At 34.3% G+C, this 27,402-nt stretch overlaps 1 protein-coding gene across 1 annotated transcript in view; it reads left to right on the forward strand.

Moving 5' to 3' along the window:
* LOC150103170 (N-acetylglucosamine-1-phosphodiester alpha-N-acetylglucosaminidase-like) overlaps positions 1–10,932 on the forward strand; it is a 161,246-nt gene extending 150,314 nt beyond the window's left edge. The window contains exon 11 of the mRNA XM_090397524.1: positions 8,600–10,932. Coding sequence (XP_090253650.1) covers positions 8,600–8,834 — 235 coding nt within the window. The 3' untranslated portion in view covers positions 8,835–10,932. The remainder of the gene's footprint in view (positions 1–8,599) is intronic.
* Positions 10,933–27,402: the final 16,470 nt, after the last annotated feature.

A 27,402-nucleotide genomic window follows, 5' to 3' on the forward strand; every position in this document is an offset into this window, starting at 1 on the left:
AGAGTTCGAAAAATTAAATAGAGTAGGAATCAAATGGATATGTAATCTTATTAAGCAAGAAATTCATAAGAAAAGGATGTTGTGGAAGGAATACCATTTGCATAACGATGACGTCCGTTATGAACATCATAAGCAGCAGGTTAGAATAGTCGCAAGTGTTGTACATAAAGCAAAGTCTGAGTATGAAAAGAACCTGGCTCTGCATGCTAAAGACAATCCACAAGAATTCTATCGATATGCTGCAAGTAAAAGAAAGAATGAATATGAAAGAATAACTCTTATAAATCCAGATGGCGTGATGGTTACAGATGCAGAAGAGGTTATTCAGTTAATGAGTACCCATTTTTTAAAAGCTGTCAACCTGGTGAATGCACCATTGAGCTCATTGTTACCTCTTCGTTAGATGAAGAAATGCAGGTGTGTGAGGCTGAGGTTTTAGAGCTGTTGCACAAATTGAATAAGAATTCAGTAATAGGGACTGATGGACTCTCAGCACATGTGCTAAAAGAGTTCAGCTGAACTGGCCCCCCTTTGACCAGGCTGTTTAATATGAGTCTCGGAACAGGCAAGATTCTGCAGGAATGGAAGAAATGTATGGTAATTCCATTGCACAAGGGTGGTGCAAAGATCGATGTATCCAACTATCGACCAGTTAGTATCTCAGGAGTGGTGGTGAAGATTTTGGAAAAATTGGTTAGGGCTCACATTCAGAAACGGGTTGACAGTTATCTCTACTTTGCAATGAACAACATGGGTTTACTAAGGGAAGGTAATGTCTTAGCAACTTGCTCACATTCTATAACAATGTTATCATTGAACTAGACAAGGGGAATGGATACACCATGATACTTTTGGATTTTGATAAGGCTTTTGACAGAATACAGCATGGTAGACTGTTGCATAAATTTGAGAAAATGAGTTTGGGTTATACAATAATAGAATGGATAAGAGGATGGCTGACTGACGGATATCAAAAAGGAGCATACGGGAGATCTGAGTCTGAAAGGTTTAAGGTAAGTGATGTACCACAATGATCAGTGCTTGGTCCTGTTATTCAATCTGTACATTAATGATATTGGGAAGGATTTGACAAGCGACATACAGCTATTTGCTGATGATGCAAAGATAGGTAGGCTAATCAGGAATGTTACTGATATGCAGTACTTGCAGAATGATTTGAATAGGCTGGAATTATGGGCATGGGAAAATGGGTGTCAGTTCAATGTGAGTAAATGTAAAGTCATTCACTTCGGCATGATTAGATATTCAGTGTTGTATTATATTGGTGGGATTAGGCTAGAAGAAACTGATGAGACTAGGGATCTTGGAGTGTTAATAGATAAGAAGTTGAAGTTTAAGGGCCATGTGGCAAAGATTGTAAATACTACTCAATATTATGCACAGGTCTGGTTTCCATTGTGATTCTGATATATTGGGGATAGTACAAATGAGAGTGTAAAAAATGATATCAGGATTGTGGAATATTGATTATGAAGACAGATTGAGAATTTGTAGACTGCAAACACTAGCAAACAGGAGAAAGATGGGTGATATGATTGAGACTTACATACTTCTGAAAGGATCATACAAGATTTCAATTGAGGGAATTTTTCAATTTATGGAGGGTGGAGAAAGAAAACGAGAGGGCATCCTTGGAAGCTTAGAATGAAGGCCTCCAAGAAGGGTGTGAGGGCTGTATTTTTCATTCAGAGGATAGTGCATGATTGGAATGGATTACATTGGATGTTACGAGTGCAAGCGGTGTGAATGAATTCAAGAATAAGTATGATAGCTGGTGTGCGTGTAGTATGTGGCCTCCCTCGATGAGTCTCTGATTCCCTGGAGGTCTCTCTTAATAATAATAATATCACCTTTATCATCATCTCTAATTCCTTTTACAGCACTCTTTCCTCCATTTCTGAGCTTCTTCAACAACCTCCAGAATATCTTACCACCTTCTTGATATTTATTTTCTATGTTCTTACCAAAGTCTTCCCATGACTTTTGTTTGGCTAGTTTTACACAGTGTTTAGCTTTCTTACATTTGTCTCTAGGATGCTTAAGGGTCAAAGCTGTATAACTGAGAGGAGACCTCCACATAACCTTTAAAGGAATGCAAAGAACCGACCAGGGCTTCTGACCTAATGTCCAATCCTCACCTTCTTGTGGTGCACCCTGTTGGGTATCTACCTGGATACTGAACGAACGAGGATGGGCTGGCAATTTGGGATTTAGCCGACCAAATTGTATTCTTATTGGGTTAAACCAATATAGAAAATGATGGTACAACATGACAAAATTTCATGCCAGCTGGGGCATCGCTCGGTTAAACAAGGCCCCCGTTGTTTTCGCCAGGGAACCAGGGTGAAATTCGAAAAGTCAGCTACTGGAACAAATCTAAAAGCATGCCCCCAACTCAACATCACCAGAGTTAAAGATCGGTAATATCAACATAAGAAACCTGAATGGATGGCAAAGAAATGGAGCTAGCTGAAGAATTAGATAAGTACCAGATCGACATAATAGGAGTGACTGAAACCAAAAAAGACAAAAACTAGTTAGATCTTTCGGAGCAATAAATACAAAATGTTATATTCAGGAAATGACAATCAAGGAAAAGAATGAGTAGACATAGTATTGAACACAAAATACGAGGCTAATCTTCTTGAATGGCAGGCAGTCTCAAGTAGAGTGATGTGGGCAAATATCAGAATGGGAATTGGACACTGAGACTTATTTGTGTCTATGGTCTGACAGAAGGTTCTTCTAAGGTAGAAGTGGAGGAATTTTTTGAGGCTTTAGAAAAAGCAACTGACACAATGAAAAAGGAAAAGTTGGTCCTTGTTGGGGATCTAAATAGCAGAATAGGAAATGATTGTCAGACATATAAAATTATTTTGGGAAAATTTGGAGAAAAGGGCAAAGCTAATAATAATGGCAAATACTTGTTGGATTTCTGCTCAGGACATGGACTGGTTATTACTAACACCATGTTCCAACATAAAAATGTGCACAAATTCACATGGAGGCAAGGAATAAGAAAAATCTCATTGACTATGTTATTGTTGATAATGATGTTCTCTCCCTGGTGCAGGACACCAGTGTACAGAGGACTTGAAATTGGAAGTGACCACTATTTTTTAGTCTTGAGCAGGATAAAATTGAATTTCATATTGAAAAGAATAACATGTAAGAAAGTTTTAAAGCGAATAAAAGTTGAGCAGCTCTCAGATGTGAACTGTAGACTAAAATACACAAAGATTATTGGGAAAAAAAAAATGAAAGAGTTTGAGAACAGGAACCAAACCTTGGAGATCCAGTGGCAAGCCTTCAAGAAAATCCTGATTGATTCAGCCAGAGAGGTACGTGGTAAGGTTGTCTTCAAGGATAGAAAAATCAGAACTCCATGGTGGACACAGGAAGTTAGAGAGGCAGTGAAGGAAAAGAAGAAAGCATATCAAATGTTCCTGGCAAATAAGTCAGCTTTTGCTCTTAGAGAATACAGAGACAAATGTAAGAAAACAAAACACTGTGTAAAACTAGCTAAACAAAAGTCATGGTAGGACTTTGGCAAGAACATAGAAAATAAATATCAAGAGGGTGGTAAGATATTCTGTTATCTTCTTGTTGAAGAAGCTTAGAAATGGAGGAAAGAGTGCTGTAAAAGGAGTTAGAGATGATAAAGGTGACATGAAAACAGGAGAAAAAGATATCCTTGAAGTATGGAGTAATTACTTCGAAAAATTGCTAAATGAAACAAGCAGTGAGAGCACAGTGGTAAAAAAAACTCTCAACAGATATACAATCAGGAATACACATCCATACTTGAAGTAGAAAAAGCCATCAAAGGCTTGAAATGTGGAAAGGCAGCAAGAGTAGATGATATTCGACCAGAAATGCTGAAGTATGGTGGTATAAAAGTCTTACAGTGGCTGCACTGCATAGTTCAGAAGGGCTGGACAGAGGGACAAATTCCCAATGATACTAGTAGAGCTGTAATAGTAACAATATATAAAAATGGAAATAAAACTGAATGTGAGAATTACAGAGGTATTTCCCTACTGAGTGTTCCTGGTAAGATCTATGCAAGTATACTTGAGAAACGGTGGAGAAGAATTGTGGAAGAAAAGCTTGGTGAAGAACAAGCTGGATTCAGGCCAAATAGAGGCTGTCAGAATCAGATCTTCACTTTACGACAAACAGTTGAGAAACCATGGGAATATAACAAAGATCTGTATTTAAGTTTTGTCAATTTGGAAAAGGCATATGACAAGGTGCCAAGAGAGAAGCTATTCAATACACTGCAGTTATATGGTGTCAATGGGGCATTATATCAAGCAATACTTAGTCTTTATTTGAGTTGTAAGTCAGCAGTTAGAATTGAAGGAAGTACAGGAAGATGGTTTAATGTTAAATCTGGTGTGAGACAAGGGTGTACATTATCCCCTCTGTCATTATCTATATAGATCACATTATGAAGGAAAGTGGTATTAAACATGATATCAGAATTGGAGGTGTTAATGTCAGCTCTGTGCTTTATGCAGACGATGTTGCACTTCTAAATAAATCCGCTACAAGTTTGCAAGATTCCCTGACTAAATTGAATAACTGTTGTAATAGATATGGTGTGAAGGTCAGCATTAAAAAGACAAAGAGAATGAAAATTGGTAGAATTGTTGAAAATGTCAACTGTGAATGGGGAACCTGTGGAACAAGTAAAACATTTCTGCTACTTAGGCATGATTTTTACTGAAGATGGCAAATTAAATTTGGAAATAGACAGCAGAATCAACAAAGCTGGTATGGTAGGCAGTCAATTGAATAAATTCATATGGAATAAGAGAGAAATTAGTCGGAACACTAAATTAGCTGTATACAAGACAGTGTTCAAACCAGTTTTAACTTACGGATCTGAGAGCTGGGTCAGAAGTAAAACACTTAACCAAAGACTAGAGACCACAGATATGAGAGTCCTGAGAAAGATTAGAGGCATGAACAGATGGAATCAATGGCAATATCATATTAAAAATGAGTATATTAGGAAAGAACTTGACATTGTCAGCATCCGGGAATGCGTTAGCAGAGCTAATCTCAGGTGGTATGGTCACTTAAACAGAATGGGAAAGATTAGCAAAACAAGTGTTCTCTGCCAGGTTGGCAGGAAAACGACCCAGAGGAAGACCAAAATATAGGTGGATTGATACAGTACAAAGTACCTTAGACGATAGAAATATAAGATCTGATAATGTTGGAGTCTTGACAAGTAACAGACTGATTTGGAGGAAAATTGTAGATGGAGGAAAATTGTAGATAGGAAGTTAGTAATGATGTAAATTTTTCATGTAGTACTATCATATCCTGTACACCCCTTGAGGGTACATGCTAGGAATTTGATGATGACATTTGTCTCTGTATTCTCTAAGAGCACAAGCTGACTTATTTGCTAGGAACTTTTGATATGCTTTTGTTCTTTTCATTCACTGCCTGTTTAACTTCCTGTGACCACCATGAAGTTCTGATTTTTCTGTCCTTGCAGACAACCTGACCACATGCCTCTCTGGTTGAATCAATCAATGGACTTGCTTCAGGCTTGCCACTGAATCTCCAAGGTTTGATTCCTGTTCTAAAACTCTTTCTTTTTTTCTTCAATAATCTTTGTGTATTTTAGTCTGCAGTTCACATCTGAGATCTGTTTAACTTTTATTTGCTTTAAAACTTTCTTACATGTTTTTCTTTTCAATATGACATTCAATTTTATGCTGCTGTAGACTAATGGTGATCACTTCCAATTTAAAATCCTCTGTACACTCTAGTGTCCTGACCAGAGAGAAAAATCACTATCAACAGTAACATAGTGAATGAGACTGTTCTTATTCCTTGCCTCTTCTCTCCATGTGAATTTGTGCACATTGTTGTTGGAACATGGTGTTAGTAATAACCAGTCCATGTCCTGACCAGAAATCCAACAGGTGTTTGCCATTATTATTAGCTTTGCTCTTTTCTCCAAATTTTCTCAAAATATTGTTGTATGTCTGACAATCATTTCCTACTTTGCTATTTAGATCCCCGACAAGGACCAATGCTATTCTAAGCTATTGCAAATTGCAAACAGTAAAAGCACAAAGCCTTCATGGTAGTGAACTGAATTTCTTCAAATGTGATATCACAAAATACAGCTGTTAAAATGCTGTGAGAAGTACTGCATAGAATTATTTGTGTTTTGTATTAAAACTGGAAAATAAAAAAAAGGATACATTCTAGTTTTTAAACAGTAATTTTATATTTGGTATTACTACATCACCATCACGAACAATGGGCTCACTTCCAGTTGATGTCTGATGCCTGTTTCACTATCTTCTTCCACCTTTCTTTGTCCAGTGCACAATGTCGCAGTTTTTGTACACCCATTCCACACCAGTCTTTTATATCATCTATCCATTCCCTGTATGGTCTACCTCTTCTGTTTAAACCATCCAAAATACCAAACATAAATATCTTTATCTTCCGGTCCTCACTCATTCTACAGATGTGTCCAAATAATTGCAGCTTCAATTTTATAATCTTCTGCATTGGATTCTGTTTTGGTTGTATCTTTTGATAGAGCTCTTCATTGGCGATTTTCTGTACCCATCCTATTCTTAGAATCTTCCTGTAACAAGTTCTTTCAAATGCCAAAATTCTTTTTCTTGATTCCTTATTTATTACCCACGTTTCAGATCCGTACAGTACACTGCTGAAGATGCATGTTTCTAGTACTCTTAGTTTTGTTTGCAGACTGATCACTTTACTTTTCCAGATGTTATCCATGGCCTTCAGATTTGTTCTTCCCTTTGCAATCCTGATCTTTATTTCTTTTTTACAGTCCAAGTCATATGTCAGTTTACTTCCCAAATATGTGAATTGTTCTACATTTTCTGTATCAATTCCAGCCACTTGTATCTTTTGTTTCATGTTCTTCTCACCAAATACCATTGTCTTTGTTTTTTCCAAGTTCATAACAAGTCCTAATCTCTTCCCTTCCTCATTTAACAGTTTCGGTGTTTTTTGTAGTTCTCTTTCATCTTCTTCAATAATAACAATGTCATCTGCAAATCTCAGTTTGTTAATTCTCATTCTATTACTACATCATCATCATAAATTTCCTGATATACCCTCAAGAGGATGTACAGTTGTCTTATTACATTAAAAAATAAATAAATAAATACAAATAAATAAGTCAAAATTTATCTTTGTTTTTGATGTTTGCATTGACAGAAGCTAAATCAAATTCATATCATGAATCATCTGTAAAGACATTTATGAAAACAACGAATTTTATTAGCTTTTAGTAAAACGGGGGGGGGGGGTGATTAAGTGGACATTAATCAAGAAAAACTAGCATGCAATGCATACAGAATTTTGACTACCACACTTAACGAATACAATGCACACTGTTACTTAAAGAAGTAAAAAGAAATTATAATAATAACAATAATAAAATAAAGGATAATATATACCAGGTATTGTACAGTTAAGACAAGATGAATTTCTATTGAAAGGTGATAAATTTCAAAAGAAAACTGTGCCCTAGGTCAGTGAACAAAGGAAATGGCAGGAAATAGATCAAAGAGAAGACAACTGTTGTCTCTGTCTTTAGATGATGTTTACCAGATCCATTGTCAATATAATTTGACACACTTTGGGCAAGTAGTCTGTTCTATGGGAAAAAAAGAATTAATGAACATCAGTACTACATTGAATATGTGAAACCTCAAACATCTCGTCTGGCACCTTAGGATTGACACCAACACAGTATCCTGGGGACTGAAGCTTGTCTTCTCCATAGAAGCAGTTTTAAATACAAATGCTTTTTCAAAGAAAGTTGTAAAGCCCTTTTACATAGGCCTAACCTGAATCAGAATGATTGTCTCTCTCTCTCTCTTCTAAAAGTTTGAGAAATTTTCATCTTATATAAATATTAAAGATAATTTATATTATGTATTTTTAATATTAATTTCTAGCACATGGTATGACTCACATTCTCTGCCTGGATAACTTCAAAGATTCAAAATACAAGATCTGACAACACTGTAGGATAACAGACTAATTTGGAGAAAAATTGTTGATAAGGAAGTTAGTAGTAATGTAAATTTATTATGTAATGCTATCACAGTATTTGTGCATCCCTTGAGAGTTTGCATATCAGGAATTTCATGAGGATGCTTACTTCTGAACGTTTTAGTAATTTACAGTAGTAATATTGCTTATGCAATTTGAATAGAAATAGTGAATTGAATAGTGAATAGAAATACATTACACAGGTAGTAGTCTCCTTATGTGTTGTAGAAATAATTCTCAAACATCAGAGTAGGTTGCTTTATTTCATGCCAAACTTATAATAAATATCTTTCATTGATTTTATCTGTATGTAACTGATTATTTATAAAGTGAAGTATCTTAATTTGTATTGATGAATGCTAAGTTTTAATTTTTGCATGACTATTCATTATATTGCATAAAACTACCTTTATATTTACCAGCTTGGTTTTAAGAATATGCTATATGCGATATCATTTATTTAATCAGTTTTGTACTGATACAGTGTAATTATATATTTCAGGATATTTTTAGGAATTCTTATTACTTTAATTGTGATGCTTACACTTAGCATTGCTGGTAACATACTTCTTACGTGTTGCACTCTATCTTGTTCCTGCCGTACAAAGCAATCTACACAGTGGCGGAAACGTAGACGCTTTCATTCCCACACTTATTCCTTGCCTGACACAGACAGTTTGGAGACATCAACTGATGATGAGAGGGTCAAAATGAAAAATCTGACCATAAAAAAATGATGTTCTATTCATTTTTCCCTTACATTCTGAGGAAAGTATTAGATAAATAACCAATAAATTAAATTTGAAATTATTAAAACCACTAAAACTAGTTATTCTTATATTTCAGAGATTCAAAAAACCTTATGTTCATTATATTAGGAGTAGCACGAGAGCAAGCAACCTTCCTGAAAGTTTCATCACATCTAAAACTGATCATCACTTTAAAGTTTCAGAGCTGGCATTGTTTTCTTCCATACTGAAGAAAATAAATTATTTTGTTACATAATTCCTCAGGTGACTGAAGTTGTAATACATTCACAGAAGTAGACTAGGACATTCATAAAGTCATAAGTGCAGAGTGTAAATATATGTATGTGATTGAAACAAGAAAGATACAAAATACATTTACAAATTCTAAAGAGGTCCTTTCTGATAATAAATTTGATCCACAAAAAATTACTACTGGATCATGTATTGCATAAATGCATTATACGACTGAAAAGCTAGATCTTTTAATTTTCTCATTCAGTGAAGCCAAAGAATGAATAGCCATATCCAAACATCGCTTGTGAGATGTTTCCATACACATGAGTTATTTGATAACTAATGTCTAATCTGGAAATTTACATAATCTGTCAGAGGAAATCATGACATTACGTAAAAGTATGTCTGTCTTCTCTATTACATTGAAAATATTAGCATTTCTTTGAAGTACTGATTCATTGAATCAGTGAACTAGTTATTTTGAATTTGTCAACTAGTGGCAAGAGCATGTCTATGTTTTTTCAAAAGGTGTGTTAGACTATTTTTTACATCAGTGTGTCGAGTTGTTTTATACTGTGTTCTACCCTCAGAAGGTTGCAAACCTGTAGTAGGTTTGCAACCTATAGTATATTAGTCCTGTGGATGGACTAAGAGTTAAATATTCTGCAAAAAAATTAAAAAAACTTGCATCAGAGAGCATTGTAATATGCATTTGTATATCTGTTTTGTAATACCTACTTTTCAGCTTCTTGTACCTATTTGCCAAGGTATGGAGAAGTTTTTTTGATATCTGTCCTAATTTTAATGGGATAAAGCAGTCAGTCCTAAGAGCATAATCTGTATGCTGTAAACTTTTTTTGCAAGTGTAAAACAGTTGTTTCTGATAAAACTTATTTAGATTCTATTTCCATTGAGATTGACTTACTTAACTTTAACTGAAAAAAAGCCTATAAGATTCCTAAAGGAGATTTGAATTTATTTCATGTTCACTTCAGTATAGTGAACAGTGCTCTAAGAATTTTCTTTTGTGAGAAAATAACACAGTTTGCTTATGATTTAAGGAGGGTTTTTGGTTTGAACTCACCTTGCTTTAATGGCAAAGTGCATGAACATAGTTATTACTTCCATTCTTGAAATATCATTCTTTCTACTGAAATGTGTCATTTAGGAATTAAATACACCATTTTTTAGGTTCAATGACAGCTTCTGCAATGAGTCAGAAAATGAAATATCAGTCACTTACATGCATGACTTTATGAATAGTGTACTTTAGAAGCTAGTAAACTGGATTTTCCTAGTGATGCACAGTTTCAGATTGGGTGAAAGTTTTCAGGAGTTAGTAATTATCATAATTATTTTACATGGAGGATAATGCATGTCTGTAGTCTGTCTCAAATGTTTTATTTTATTTGAAAAACCATCTTTTAATTTATTATGATGTAAATGAAATGAAGCTTTCTCATGCTTGCTATTTAAAATTATTGAGTTATGTAACAGCAGTTTAAAGTTTGAAAGTTTGATTCATGTAACATTTTTCCTATCTTAAAGAATAAAAAAAAATGCACTTATAGAGTAACAAAGCCATAATTAGGTTTAACATTTCTATTCTAGTCATATTATTTTTATAGTGAATATTTTTTTAATGTAAGAATCTGTAGGTAAATTGAAATCATTCACCATTTAATAATACTCTAATTCATGATCTGTTAATATTATTCCATGTATAGATGCCATGATACTTTTTTATAACTTTTATGGAATTAAGTCTAGAATTCATATTTATGTATATGCACTGTCATGTAATTTCATTTTTTGGATGGAACCCAAGAAATTAAAAAGTATGTTTTTTTTCTCTCTTCTCTTTTCTTTTGAACTTTCATTTAATGATAGAAATAAGTGTACATGTTACAGCACTTTTTTTGACTCAAAACCATTGCATTAATTACCCTATCGGCCATGATTTTCCATCATGCAAAACATGGATGCAAAGTATACTACTGAAATTGAAATAGCAAATATGCTGGTGTCCAAAAGCTAAGGACGAACTACATTTTTACCTGCATATGAAAACATTTTCATGACTACAGCCAAATGTGGACATAAATTTATTGCCTGCATACTAATAAATTATATTACACAAAAAATGTATTATTAAATTTTGTACAAATTAAATTTTAAATACGTTTTTAGCAAAAGTTACAAATTTCTTAAGAACATAGTTAAGGATTTCCTAAGGACATAGTTAAGGAATTAATGTACAGTGCTTACAGAAATTTATGCAGAGAGATATTTCAGTATAAAATATGTTCACCCCAAACTGCAGTGCAGCCCTCACAACATCGTACCATGCTTAATACCAAGTGATTCAGGAGTTCTTGAGGAAAACTGGCCTACGCCTCCTTCAGAGCAAGGATAAGGTCTAGTTTGTTTTCTGAGGAGGAATTTTGAGCAGCAATGTGACCCATTTGTGTCTCTCTGTGGGATTGAGATCTGGAGAGAGCTTGCTGGCTACTTGATTCAATTAATATCCTCAGTCTCCAGAAACATCTCCACCACTCATGTACAATGTGGTGTGGCATTGTTGTTCATAAAAATGAATTCTTCACCTACAGCACCATGGAACAGTTGAATGTGATGTTGAAGAACTTCGTTGCAATATCATTCACCAGTCATAGTCCCTGTTTCCAGCACTTGTAGCTCAGTGCATCCATTAAGCATAATGCCTCCCCACATCATGACCCCAGCACCACAGTATCTATACTTTTAAGAACATTCTTGCAATAGTAAGCAGTACCACTTTCTTACCAGATCAGTTGTCGTCTAGAATCGGAGGAGAAAATAATACAACTCCCATCTGTAAAGAGTACATTAGCTCGTTGGTGTCTTATCCAGTTTTCATGGATACAACAGCACTGAAAATGTGCTCTACAATCAGCTGTGGATAAAAGGACACAGACTATAGGCTTTGGGGCATATAGGCCTACTTGTCACAGATGTCTTGCCACAGTTTATGAAGATATCCATACCTGTGCTTGAATAGAGCTGACCTGCCATATTGCATCAGTTACATTTTGCTGTTATAACCAAAAATCTGTCTTCATGCTCCATGTTAGAGTGAGGCAACCATCTAGAAGAACACATTCCATTGCTTTGAAATGCCACCCACAGCCTGGATACAATGCTATGTGAGATTCCAAACTCTCTGGCAATATCAGCAATTCTGCAGCTTTCCAATAATTTTTCCATGCGTGAAGTCATCTAGATGATGTCTTTGAGACATTACAAGACATCCAAGTTTGCAAATTTATTCCTTCATGAAAAAAGCTTCCTTCAAATACAGTTCACTTAGTGCAGCCTTTTGCCTTTTATTCTATTGAGTGCCACCATGTGACCCCTTTGCATGCAATTTGAAAATTTGAATGTGTACCCACTTTTTACTCGAAATTGTCAGTTATACATGCCACAAGTTGATTCATCTGAATTTGCAATTGTATCTCAGAAATAGTGTTTTTTAGGTTTTGGACACCAGTGTAGATTAAGATACAATTGAAATAACATAGATATGAAGTTTATGATGGTTGATATATTTCATCACCATAACTCACTGGGATTCAAAAAAAAATAAATAAAAAATGCACTGCCAATCTGGAATTGCTATTTGTTCTTTAAACCTAATATGCTGAATAGTAATTTGTTTATTTAATGGTGCACAGTTTGGGAAATTTTAATGTGGCAAGTCACAATATTCAGGAATTTCATTTTGTGTTCAGAAATTGTGCTTATTAAGCCTAACTTATATGTAAAAAAAAAAAAAAAATCTGATATGTACAATTTTTATGAAACAAAAGTTAATGTTAGAAGAATTTTTGAACTGTTGATTTAATGGTATCTTGTTATAGAAGTGCTCCTAAAAATTTATAAGCAATCAACCAAAAAACAGGAGGAGGATTGTTTCGCTTAATATTGAATGTAGCAATATAGATAAAATTTGTTTTTCTATATATTATAAAATTGTAGTAGATCAAAGGGTGATAAATATACAGATGACACCATCACAGAATGATTGATATTCTTGGCAAAGCCAAGAATTGCAAACCTAAAAAGGCTTATAATATCCTTGACTTCACTGTGCTTTGCCTTCAATGTAGAGAACCTCTCTTGTACATTGGAAATAGTTGGTAAATGTATGGGAAGGGGGTATGCCCTTCTATTATTATTATAATACAAATTCTAATGAAGCCTAGCTCCTAATTGCTACTTTGTGATATTCTATTTTAAAATAAATAAGAGTTGTACTATCTTATTAAAAAAATTGTGCACTGAATTCACAATACTTTACTTTGGATGTATAATTTTGTGAAGAAAAATACAAAGTTCTTGATTTGCTCAGGCAATACCCATATTCTAAATTTTTTTTTTCAGTATTTGTTAACAAGTTGATTTGATTAGTCAGGATTCTAATCAGGACTAGACAGAAAATGGCACAATAATACCCAAACTTTTTTATCTATTAGTTAAGCCCAATTGTTGTTCAAACTTTCAGCAATGTTCTTGTGCATTATTTGTGTAATATATGCACAATTTTTTAATATTTGCTATATAAGACCAACTTAAACTAGCTTAGTTTTGTTTGAGAAAGGCCTAGAAAAGTTTTTTGTCACAGATTTGAACTTAAGTCTCTTTCTCAATTGAGTTATACTGGCATAACTACTATAATTTAGTTTTGCCAGTATAACTACATTACTAGTAGTAGGGCATAACTACTATAATTTAGTTTTGCCAGTATAACTGCATTACTAGTAGTAGCATTTTTTCTTTAACTGCAGATAAATTTTAGTTTCACCTTTACTATCAGTTCTGTAACTGCTCTATGTGTATAAGATTAGGCAGGTGTCTCATTTGCTGCTACACTGCCATTTGATATTATTATATTTTAAGGAAGTTCTTCTATCATTTTTTTCACAAGTCTTTATTTGCTACCTCAGGAAATTAAATTTAGGAGCACTTTCTAAATCATCTTCATATCTACATGTGATATAACTATTTTACTTATGCTGCTTCCCTGCCACCTTCAACAATAAAATTGGAGATGGAAATTTCCTTGTATAGACTAGGTAGGCAATTCCTTTTGATCTTTGTACATGATTGTGACTAATTACTTTTAACCTGTGCAAATCCACTGCTGACTATAATAGTAATGTCATTATTAAATGCATCCTAGTTTCTACTCTCAGTGGAAGCTTGGTTCTCCTGCATCTCATTCATCTTATGTGCCGTTATACCACACATAAAGGAACATACCAACACCCATCCTATATTCCTTTATATGTGGTGTGTTATAGCCAAATAACACTTTTTTTTTGTCGCATTATTTTGATAATGAGTGTTTAATTCTGTTTTCTCTAATGTCTTCTATCAAGATAGAAGTTTGCAATGTTAGTGCATGTATTCTCTGGTTAGTTTCTATTCTGTACATGGGCAACCAAGTTTCTAGGTGGAAAAACCTTGTCTGCCATTTCTGCTAACTCACCTTCAGTTGAAAAGCCTGTGTGTGTGTGTGTGTGTGTGTGTGTGTGTGTGTGTACCAAACCCAGATCTGGTCTCCATTCAAAATATCAGCACTGCCAATGGCACTACTGAGATGCTGATTCATTTAAATTTCTATTTGAAAATGATATACAAAAAAATATATATTCAAATATATATATATATATATATTTTTTTTTTTTGTATATTTCTTGTTATATATTATTATTATTTGACACCTCCAGGGAGTCCAAAGACTCATTTTGGGGGGGGGGGGGGGCACCAGCTCTACAACTCTGTCTCCAACACTCAATCACCAACTGACTGCAACTATGCTAACTCCATCTACGGGCAACCAGCACTGGTATTTCCACAGACAATCACAAACATCCATTCCCATGGGGGGGGGGGGGGGGGATTTGAGTCTGCAGCCTTTTTTGGCTGGAGAGCGGATATGCTGCCCACTCAGCCAACCAGGAAAACTAATAGACTAACACTAAAAGATTAGTAAGGTGACTACTATCATAGAGTTACATAGAATTCTAATGATTTAAAATTATGTCTAAACATGCATTCGTTGTTGTGCATGTTTGTTCACACTCGTGTGTTTGATTAGCTAGGTGATAATACATGGACTCATCGAGAGAGGGCACCTACTCTACAGCTCATTCTTTCTAACCGCAACTACACCAACGTCATCTACCGTCCACCACCACTAGTATTTCCACAGACAATCACAAACATATGTCCACAGTGGAATTTGAACCCACAGCCTTTTGACTGGAGAGTAGATATGCTAACCACTCAGCCAACCAGGACAACTAGGATTTATATTTAAGTGTTCAGATCTGCTGATATTTCTAAGATTCCCAGATTTTTTTTTTTTTGTTCAGTTTTGTCACAACAATGGTGTAACAGTTCAGATTCATTCCAAAAACTTAATATCTATCTGTCAGGGTATCTTATGGATCGGCTTAAGAGAATAAATGTGATGACAGAGCTGATGTCTCATGCCTTTGGTATTCGTTATCTCCAATATGCTCTTTGATGCTTTGTTCAATAGATTTCTCAGTCTGTCCATAGTGTGGCATCTTGCAATTATACCACAGTTGGTAAACTCTTTGATATTTCAAGAGGTTATATAGGCTTGACAGATAGAAGTAGCAATCTCATTCTGATGAAAGAAGTAAATCCTTTTTTTGATTTTATATTCTCCAAAGATTTTTGTTTCATGGAAATCAAACAGATATAGGGAAGAGTAATAAAACCTTTGATTTCTTCATCACTGGAGGTGCATCATATGGTGTTGGTCTTTAAGAAGTCTTCAGTTGTTGCACCCATTGTATCCATTCTGCAGAAGGGTGATTCTTAGAAATTGGAGATGATGTGAAACTGCCAGTGAACAGTCTCACACATCTAGAAAGGACTGCTATAAAAAGTTTAAAAACAATATGGAAATAGTAATTTCCATTACTATTTCCCACTAGGAAATGGTAGGATTTCCTATGGATCAAGGCAATGCTACAATTATTCTCAATATAGAAGAGTATGACAACAAAATCACATAGCTCCTTAACATATATACATAATTCAAACATAGATAATGATACTACTAAAGATTAGTTAAAGAATAATTAAAGCCATAAATTCTCCTACATTCTTTGCCAAATATCTAGCAAAACTATTAAAGGCACTGGCAGGACAGTTGCTGCCTTTTGTTGAAACTGAACAATTTATCTCCACTATCAGTAACATTGGTCTTGATAAACAGGACATTTTAGCTAACTTCAATATAGTCAGTTTGTTTACCAACATCCCAACTGATGAACTTCGTATACTACTACAAGATAAATCTTTCCAAGAAAATCATGATGCTCTTTAAACACTATCTTATCAAGCACTTTAAGTATAATGATTCCTTATATAAACAAAACTCAGGATTAGCCATGGGAAGTCCTGTTTTTTAGTGGATCTTTACATGGACACATTTGAGAAAATGATCCTGGAAGAATACCATTCCAAAAATATGGAAAATATGTGTTGGTGGTATCTTCTTGACCTAGAGCCATGAATTTCCTTAACAACTAACATTCTACCATTAAATTTATCTACGAACTTGGAGGCCAATATTTTTTTTTTTTTTTTAATCTAAAGCTGACCAAAGAATCTTGTAAATTTAAAATGTCAATCTTTCAAATTCCAATCTCTACTGTACCTCTGTCCACAATTATAGACCTAAAAAAACTGGGCATCATTTCAATACTGGGAGCAAGAACTTCTCATGACTGGCAAGTAGGAGCCTAGCCAAAAGACTCTAGTTTCTAAGAAACACATTTTTTTCAGATTGGCTACAATGAGCATAACATCTCAAGACTTCTTAGAAATTAACCACCACACAATGTACTTCAAGTGATGAAGAAATTGAATGTTTTATTACTCTTCACTAAATTAGCTCTATTTCAATGAAATTCACAAAAATATAAAATCAGTAAAATATAAAATTAGAACAGTATTTATTCCTATCATCAGAATGAGATCACTTCTTTGATCTGTAAAATGACACAATCCCTGAAATATCAAGAAGTTTACTAATTATAGTGTGACTGAAAGATGCCATGCTATGGCATCTTTCAAAGTTCAAAGATAGACTTCTCAGTCTGTCTTTGAACAAAGCACTGAAGAGCATATTACAGATATCAAATACCAAAGAAGTGAGACCTCAACTCCATCACATTTGCTATCTTCAGCTGATCCATAAGATACTTTGACAGAGACATCAAGTGTCTTTGAATGAATCTAAAACTGTTACACCATTGTTATGGCAAAACCAGAAAGAGAATTCTGGGTATTTTTAGAAATGTCATAACTTTATTATTACTATTATTACAGGCAACTCCAGGGAGTCATTAGACTCAGCGAGGGAGGCCCCAGATCATATTCATCACAACTATTCGTCATTCATACAGTATCTATCATACCTCGCCTTAAACTCATTCACCGTCACAGCATCCACCACAGACTCAGGGAGTGCATTCTACTCATTCACTACTCTAAAAGTAAAGAACCCAGCTCTAACACCTTTACTAACCACACTTTTGTCCAGTTTCCATGGAAGTCCCCTAGTCCTCCCACAACCAGCCCTGTTCTCAAAAATATCTTCTGAATTAATTTTATAGAAACCCTTCAGTAATTTGAATGTCTCAATCATATCTCCCCTCCTCTGCCTATCAACCAATTTTTGCAACCCACAAGTCCTCAACCTGTTCTCATAAGGTTCATTCCACAGACCTGCTATCATCTTGGTCACTCGCCTCTGGATCCTCTCCACCTCCTCCCCATCAAGAAGAAACCTAGGTGACCAAAGCTGGGCACAGTAGTCGAGATGGGGTTTTATCAAGGCTCGATACAGAGGAACAATAACTCGCTTGTCTCTGCTTGTCAACGTATTCTTCAGCAACCAAGTGATTTGATGAGCTGATTTGGCCACTTTTGCAATGTGTCCCCTAAGTTTAAATTCCTTATCCACCAACACTCCTAAATCTCGTACCTCATCTATTTCCTGGAGCACAGTTCCACCAATGCAGTAAACTGCCGCCAATCTTTTCACCCCAAAATGCATAACCTTACATTTTGCCACATTAAATTGACATCCATTCTCCTTAGCCCAGACCTCCAATCTATCCAAATCATCCTGCAAAATTTTGACGTCATCTGCATTCACTATTGCCCTACTCAACTTCGCATTATCTGCAAACAAATGAACTGTTCCTCTCAGATCCTTTCTTATATCATTAATGAACAAATTAAACAGCAGTGGTCCAAGAACAGATCCTTGTGGCACACCACTAGTCACAGGCCGTCTTGTGGACTCTACTCCTGAGTAAACCACTCTCTGATATCTCTCCGTCAACCACCCTCCTATCCATCTCGCCAACCCTATGTCCATCCCCATATGCTGCAATTTACTGATTAGAATTCCATGTGGTATCCTGTCAAAGGCCTTAGCAAGGTCCAGTAGAATCACTGTAAACCCATTACCCTTATACAGTTCAGCCATCACTGTGTTATAATACATGAGCAAGTTACTGAGGCATGACCTACCCTTCACAAAACCATGCTGTCCCCGATACAGTATCCCATTTTCTTCTATCCAATCTTGTATTTTTCTCTCGACTATTTTCTCTAAGACCTTGTTAATGATTCCTGTTATGCTGATTGGCCGGTAATTTTCAACAGCAGCCTTGGAACCACCTTTGTGCAGCGGAACTATTTTCCCTTCTTTCCACCCCCTTGGGACTGACCCAGACCTGAAGCTCAAATTAAACAAAATGGTCTGTTATGGTGGTTGTCACCTTATTATTCTTTTACTGTTTATCTTCTCTTTTTACACTTGAAGTCCTATATAAGTAAGATAAAGGCCTTAGCAAGGCCTTTGTCTTACTTATATAGGACTTTTGATATTGTCTTTTGATACTGTCTTTTGATAAACTAATTATTTCTGAATAACTCTAGTTCACTGCCTTATAAACTATCATACATCTATAATACACTGAAACATGATTGTGCTGTATGGTGAGCTACATAACATCAAATCCCCCCCACACACACACACACAAACACTTTCATTTCTAGGGCTGGCTGGTTGATTTGAATAATGGGATTGTCATGACTAAAGTGTGACCAATGGCTGAGCTCCAATTCAAAGACAAAACAATTCCTTGGGGAAGATCAAGGAGGTCAGATTGTATGCAGCTCACTGTAATTATTCCCCCCCCCTTACTAATGGGCAGGCAATTCCAAAGGCTTTGCAGACTGTAGTTTTGAAATCCCTATTGATGAGCCTCCGTAGCTCAGCCATTATAGACAAAGCCCTTTGGTTGGAAAGACCTGAGTTTTCGATTTCCGTCAGTGACGTGAAGAACCTTTATCTGATCTCTTTCAATAAAAGGTGAAGTTAGCTGGTCTCATACAAAGGGAGGAGGTTTCTTCCCAGAAACTCGAGGTTCCACCCCCACCCCCACCCCCCCAGAACAGGCAAACTGGCCCAGTGAACACATGCATCTACAGACATAGGACACACACTGGGAGGCATAGGACTAACCACCTTATCCTCGAGTTACAGTTGAGAAGTTCAAGAATACTTGGAAAGGTCATAGGTGCTGAAGTGTGTGGTGGTGGTAGTAGTTCATGTGGCATAGTTTAAGAAATGTGTACTGTGAGCTCCAGTATTTTCTCAAAGACTAGTTTCTGGTATCTTGCATACAGAAAGTAGCTAGACATAAAGAACTAGTACACACACTTCACTAACTACATTTACCCATGCTTTAGGGGTAAATAACAGTTTGAGACTTTAAAAAAATGCCTAGAAGTTGAGATCATATAACAAAGCATTTGAGCTTGCAGTGATTTTAAAATAAACCAAATTATTTCACTTCTGTACATATACAGTTGTCACTCTCAGGACATTTCAATTGTGGGTCTATATTACTCATCTCATCTTATTTGTCATCTTTACAAAAGGCAGTTCATGCATTGGACTACAAGCATAAAAGATTATTTATAATTTGAGTTTGACACACAGGACATAAGAGCAAAATCAGAATTTGTGCATGATATTGCAGCAACTATACATGATGAAGAGCCAAGTGGGATACAAGAAGTGATCAAGGTGATTGAATCCTTGGTAAATTTTGGCTAAAATATGACTTAAATTTTAAATTTCTATAGCATGTAGAAATTTTTTTTTAGGTTGGGCTGTAACAGTTACTTGTGTTTTTCACTAGTACTTCATTAGTAGAGCCACTACGTGTATATAGTTATTTTCTTTGTTTTATGATCTGAACTTTCAGGTATTTTCATTTGTAATAAATGTCCATTTCTGCCAAACAAGTTCTGTGAATGCATTTTGTCTTCTGCATCAAAATGTTTTCCAGTATAGACTATAATGAAATTAATTAGGCTTTCACATTATGAACTGGAAAAAAATTTTTTTTAAATATCTATCTATCTATATATATATATATATATATATATATATAAAATCATCTTGTTCAAATCATAAAATAGTTTCTCCTTATATGGACTAATCTTAAAATATCGTCAGCTTGAAATTGCAATTTATAGAAAGCAAAAATAGTATTTAAATATACACAAAATAATAATGTATAAGAAAAGTTCCTTGGCACACAAATTATTGATAATATCCTTTACTTCCACTATAACTTTATTAATTGTACTGGTATTAATGAAGACCATTGCCAGTATTGTAACTGGTTGACTGTGACTAATGGTGTCCAAGAAATTATGGGATAATCCATTCTCTGATAATACTCTGTGATCCAGAGTATTTTAAAAATGGTGCTACACCATTTTACTACTTGTATGGAAAATATGATTTGTGCATCAATTTAACCTTAGGAGAGGTTAAATTTATTCATAATGAAGAACCTCAATAAAGGTCAAAACTGGTCTAGGTGCTAGACTAGTTTTGACCTTTTGACAAGGGATGCTTCCCATGATGAATAACAATATATCCAAAACAAAGTGTGCTTTGCATTCTGGGATACTAAGGCTAATTGCTGTGAAGTCAGTGGTCTCTATATACAAGTAACCTAGTTATGAAAGTACGTCATCTGCAAACTTTGTTTACTTCTGCTTACGTATAGGATTAAAACCAATAATATAATTTCTTGTCTGTTATAATTTAAATTAAGGAATTTCTCAAAATTGCTGGAAGTCAATCTCTGTTAATGTATGTATTACCATCAAATTAAAATTATTTGCTTATTTGGATAAGCCTAAAATTATAATGGTAGATTTCTGTATTTTTGTTGGCATTATCTGAATATTCATTAAAATTCAATACCTCAATGAAAATGTAAATCATGGAAAACGTGTTTCTGAACTCTAATATTCAAGTGATGATTACTGATGTATATGATCATTATTGACTTCTTGGAAACAAAATGCATGCAAACTAAATAAAAATTAAGGATTAAAAAATATATATAAATGCACAGTGAAACGTTCTTGGGTTCATATATCATGCAGTATATTTTGTTTATTTTTATTCAGTGTTTTTTGCACTTAAAAAAAAGTTTGACTACATTTTTATTTGGTAAACAAAATATGAACATATCTACGTAATCAAGATACTAAACAAGTTCTGGGGCTCATAGTGAAATTTAAATGTGTTAACAGTATGATTTTCATCATTAAATAACAATTTAAGAAATATTGGGGGGAAAAAATGATTATCAGTTTACCTTTACTTATGATTTACAAATGTGAAAACTGTATAAATATTCTATGAATGCTGTAAATTTCTCTTTGATATGAATTTAAATACTGTTGATTAAGTAAATGAAGACTTGAATTGTACTTAGATGTTATTTAGTAAGCTTTAAAAATGTGTATTTTTGTAATGTATTTATTTTATATAATAATGATATTTGTACATAAAAATGCTGTTATGGGCTTTAATTATATTTTATTAAATATGTTTAAGTCTTGAAAAATGTGTCATTTATTTTTATACAACTCCAAAATGGACACTCAAACTAATAGTTAATTGTTTCTCATGAACTGACATCATTGTCACTTAATTTGTAGTAGGTATGCCACTAAATTTACTATTTGCTGAGGAGCACCTATCTGTGTACCATCGCTGCATGTAAGTGTGTAGGATATTTACAGGCATTTTCTTGGGGAAATTATGTTTCATAAGTGAAAACATTATGTAGAATATGATATATATTTGTGTTATGTTTATTAATTTTTGTTAAGTGTAATACTTTCATCAAAAACTAAGGTGATGTATTAAAAAAAAGTAGCAGTATACTGAGTATTATAAAATTAGCTTCATTTATGATGATGGTGATAGTGTGACTATATCTGATCCAAATAACATTTAAGTTTTCATGTCACAGAACCTGATCATCCAATATTTTTATGTCAGAAAAATTATTTTATTAAATCTTACATTTTATTATATATTACAGTATTTTAAAGTAGAATACCTAAGCTCTTCTACTATAGTGATCTGGAAACACACTTCATTTTTATTTTTACTAAGTTTCCTAATATATATTTTACATAATGGCATAGCATATTTGCATTACCAAATGATGGATACTAACGAAAGACAAAATAATAGTGTGTTTCTAATGCATGATGATTTTGTTTAATATTCATTCTGTTTTGTCCTCTCGATATAGAAAAGTTGTCAGCAGTAGCATTTAGGACCAAAGCATCTTCAATAGTTTCAGATTTTTACTTCTGGAGTTAATTATCCTCATTGATTTTGTTGGTCTTATCAGCAGGAGCAACTGAACTGAAACTAATGATTGATCATGACCCATTTTATGTATGTTGGTGCTACTCAACATAGGTTTGTTATATAATTTATTTTTCAGTGTGCCTTCTTTTTGTTGATGAAATCAAAGGTGTCATGTGTTTTTGACCACTGTCAACTATGCACAAGCCCATTTTTCCACATCATAAACACACATCATCTGTGTAATGTTTACACATATTAAACAAAGGAAAAGCTATAGTAATCATGGACATTACCAAGTACAACAAACATTTTCTTCTATTACAAGATCAAACCACTTACCAGGAGGTTATTCAGAACCCTACCAATAGCCATATCAACAAACTTATTCCTTACTCAACAAAATGATCAGTTGGGATGAAGACACTATCAAAAAATGGAAGAACGATTTTGGTAGAACTCCATGTTTCTATGACCTACCAAAAATCCATAAGGAAGAAGTCCCACTCAGACCCATAGTTGACTGCATAGACCCCCCCACACACACTTGTCACTTAGCCAGATTTCTAGCTCATCTTTTAAGCTCCTGTACAGGCCACACATAAACCTCAGAAAAATTCATCAGAATTTCTGACAAAAATACAAAACCTAACATTTCAGCCTATCATGGTCAGTTTTGGCATCCAGTCTTTATTTAGCAGTGTACCTCTGGCTGACACTCTTGATGTTATCAGAGGAGTTCCCTCAGTCATAGTCAAACTGTTCTACTTTGTCATGCACTCAGACTGTTTCATGTGTGGAAACCAATTCTATAGACTGAAGAAATCGCTATAGGAAGTCCTTTATCACCTGCACTTGCCAATTTCTACTTAGAACATCTTGAAAAACTCCCTGTTCTCTTCAAGACAACCCTGAACCTTTCTTTTGGGTACAATATGTAGATGATGTGTTTGCCATCTGGCCTATGCATCTCTGCTGACATTCAGACCAAAATCAACACCTACACTCATGTATCAACTTCACCATGGGAAAAAGAAAATGATGGAAAAATTAGCCTTCCTGGACATTTTCTTTTCTCATTTAGGGCTTTCCCCCATTGAGGGAAGTCCTAAACATCATGCCAAGCACTATCCAACATTCATGCAGTATCTATCATACTTTGCTTTGAACTCATTCATGATCATGGCACCCACAATAGACTCTGATAACCTGTTCCACTCATTCATCACTCTCCACAAGCAAAAAATCTAGTCCTGACACCCCTACTAACTACACTCTTGCTCAGTTTCCAAGGATGGCCTCTAGTTCTCTGACCACTAGACTTGTTCAGAAAAATTTCATCTGTATTAATCTTGTAAAAACCCTTGAGTAATTTATATGTCTCAATCATATCACCCCTTTTCTGCTTGTCAACCAGTTTCTGTAATTGATAAATCTTCAGCCTATCCTCATTCCATAGACCTGCTACCATCTTGGTCCCTTCCCTTTGCCTCCTCATCTCCAAGAAACCCAGATATGTGCATAGTAGTCAAGATGGGATTTTACCAAGGCTCCATTAAGAGGTATAATAACCTGCTTATCTCTATTCGTCTGGGTATTTATTCCTCAGTCAAAAAGTAACTCATAAAAATAAATGTTACAAAATAGAATACCTATCATAAATCATTAGGAGAGCTGGTCAATATTACTTAGTCTATAACCAGGGATGTAGTCCTGAAAGAAATAGTACCTTAGAAACAAAAATCCAGAGCACGAAGTGTGGCATTATTATTATTGCAACGGCCATATGGCAGAGAGATTAACTTGTTTTCTGAAACGAAAATGACGAGCGGCAAGCTGCTATTTTTTGACCTTGGAAACAAAAATCCAGAGCATGAAGTGTGGCATTATTATTATTGCAACAGCCATATGGCAGAGAGAATGCCTTGTTTTCTGAAACGAAAATGACAAGAGTGGCAAGCTGCTATTTTTTGACCAAAAGCTGGAAATGCATTATAAGCATCATTATTATAATTCTTATAATTTATTATAATGAATTTAAAAATTTTGATAATTTTAAAAAAGTACCAGGGCATTGCCCTGGCCCGACTACACCCCTGTCTATAACAGGATAATGCAATTATATATATAATTACAACTCTGTGGGATGTTTGGTAAGATTACCTTTCCAAAACTGGGAGTTTGGGACAATCATTCTTATTTAAGTTTGATTGGTGTAAAAGAGTAACAGCATTTTTTCTTCTTGTGAATTGTGTCTGGAAGAAATCACATGAGCAAGACCTGAACTTGGTTTAAGAGTGAAGTTCAAAAACTCCTGCAATATGCAGCTTAATGTCTCTATTTTCTAAATGAAATTGCAGAAACTTATTTTTTTAATTTTTTGTGCTAATTGTATCTTTCAAGTCAGGAATTAATGTTGTAATTACAATCCAATTTCCTGAGGAATTTTTTCCCCCTGAAAACTGCTATAAATTTTCCATCAAAAAAGGTGGCATTTTTTGTTATCTTAATTATAATGTTATCAGCTAAGAAAGAGAGGAGGAAGAGTTTGAGAGGTTGGTATTTCATAGTGTAAGGACGTGTGTGTGTTTATCACAGGAGAATCTAGCAGTTAACATTAAGGAACATTTATCAATGAGACATGAGAATTAAGTATATTGCTAATGCATAATTTTAATATTTATGCCACTGACTGGAAGAAAAAAAACAGCTAAAAATAGAATATGCAACAATTTTTCTACAGTTAATTTGTGATAGCTCATTAAAGCAATATATGTTTGAAGCAACTAAGACAATAAAGGCTGCTTGCAAATAGACTAAATTCACAATTCCTCTGATTCACAACTCGCACCTTTAGGTAATTGTACTATCTGTAGTACAATTACCTAAAACCAGTGTGATTATTTAACTATTGTACTGAATTTGAAATTAAAAGGAGAGTGAGAGCACAATGACAAGAAAGCAACAAGGTTAGAATTTTACAAAAGCTAGTTTTGATGGTATGACAAAGGAACTTTGAAAACATAATTTAATGGTAGGAACACCAGTAGTGAATGACGCATTTAAAGTATGCTGGATGAATAGTCAAATTCTCAAAGAAATGCCCATAAGAGAAAACTTTGGAATGGGTATGATGTGAAAAAATCAGCTCTTATAAATGTGCCAAATGCAAACATTTGTTATTCACTAAATCAATTTGTTGTCATAATGATCTAAATTTGAACAACAGCTAAGAAAGCTAACACTGATCATAATGTTTTTATAAATATGTGATGGAAAAAAAAGTATCAACAAAGCTTTCTGCATATGACTACGAAAGATTCTGCTGTAACAGTGGTGGAATTTAATAATTACATTGTGTTAATGTACAAGAAAGAAAGCCAAAAGATTGAAAAGTACGAAGTGTGATGCACATTAAAAAAAAAAAAAAAAAATCAGCTAATGCCTTTTTATTCCTGTATAGCAAGTAGGTGTACATGTGATGCACATTAAGATTATTAAAAATAATAAATCGTTAGAATAAGCTGGTCATGACTTTAAATTGTTCCCATTTACAAAATATTGTAAAAAAAATTAAAATTTAGATCCAGAATATCCTTGATCATGATCCCTTAATGAGCAAGTCATGGCCTTCCTTTTGATACAAGATGGTAAAGTGCTTTTGAAAAATGCTAAATTTCTTTTTTGTAGAAGTAATGAGAGAAATATGGTAAGAGTGTGATGTAATTTATTCAAACTTCAGCACACCTTCCATAGTATTCCTTATATGAACCTGCTGATTAAAATGCACCAAATGGGTATTGACAATTATTTAGTGAAATAGTTAAATTGATTTGACAGGGCAGGGGATAAGGAATGTTTAGAAAAGATATTCACGATTGAGATGGTTATGCACAGAGTACCAACAAGGTTTTTAGTTTTAGGGAAGTTATTGTTTAGTATATTCATCAGTAATTTAGGTTCAAATATTAAGAGCAAAAATCTCTCCCTATATTAATATGATTCATAATACAACAGCAATCATAGTTCATATTAGTAAATTGTCTAGATGACCTTTTCTTCAAGATTATCTTAAAAATTTGTAAAAATAGACAATGAAACAGGGAATAAAATTTAATTGTGTGTGGGGGGGGGGGGTATAAATATAATATGTGATATGGTTAACAAGGTAATCAGAGATGGATGCAAATGAGAGGGGCTCCAGAAAGAGTATAGAAGGTTTTTTGTATTTTGGTTGATAGTGAATTTAAGTGAGAAATCATTCTAAGTCAACACAACCAGTAAAGTTAAGATGATTAATGGTTTAATTAAAAGAAGCTTCACTTGTAGAAGACGTTATGATTTTCTTAAATAATTCACTTATCAGGCCAATATTGAATTATAGCTCGCTCTACTTTGGCTCTAGATTTTTAATGTGTTCTTAGAAAATTGAGGGTATTCACAGATGATTCGCTGTGTGTGTGGAGGGATTTTGTCATAAGAAAAATATTCCAAATTAGTCTTGTACCTAACAAGACTAAT

The sequence above is a fragment of the Typopeltis vanoorti genome, chromosome 9, assembly GCF_054136105.1.
Source record: "Typopeltis vanoorti isolate ZY-2024b chromosome 9, IOZ_Tvanoo_1.0, whole genome shotgun sequence".
NCBI lineage: Eukaryota > Metazoa > Arthropoda > Arachnida > Uropygi > Thelyphonidae > Typopeltis > Typopeltis vanoorti.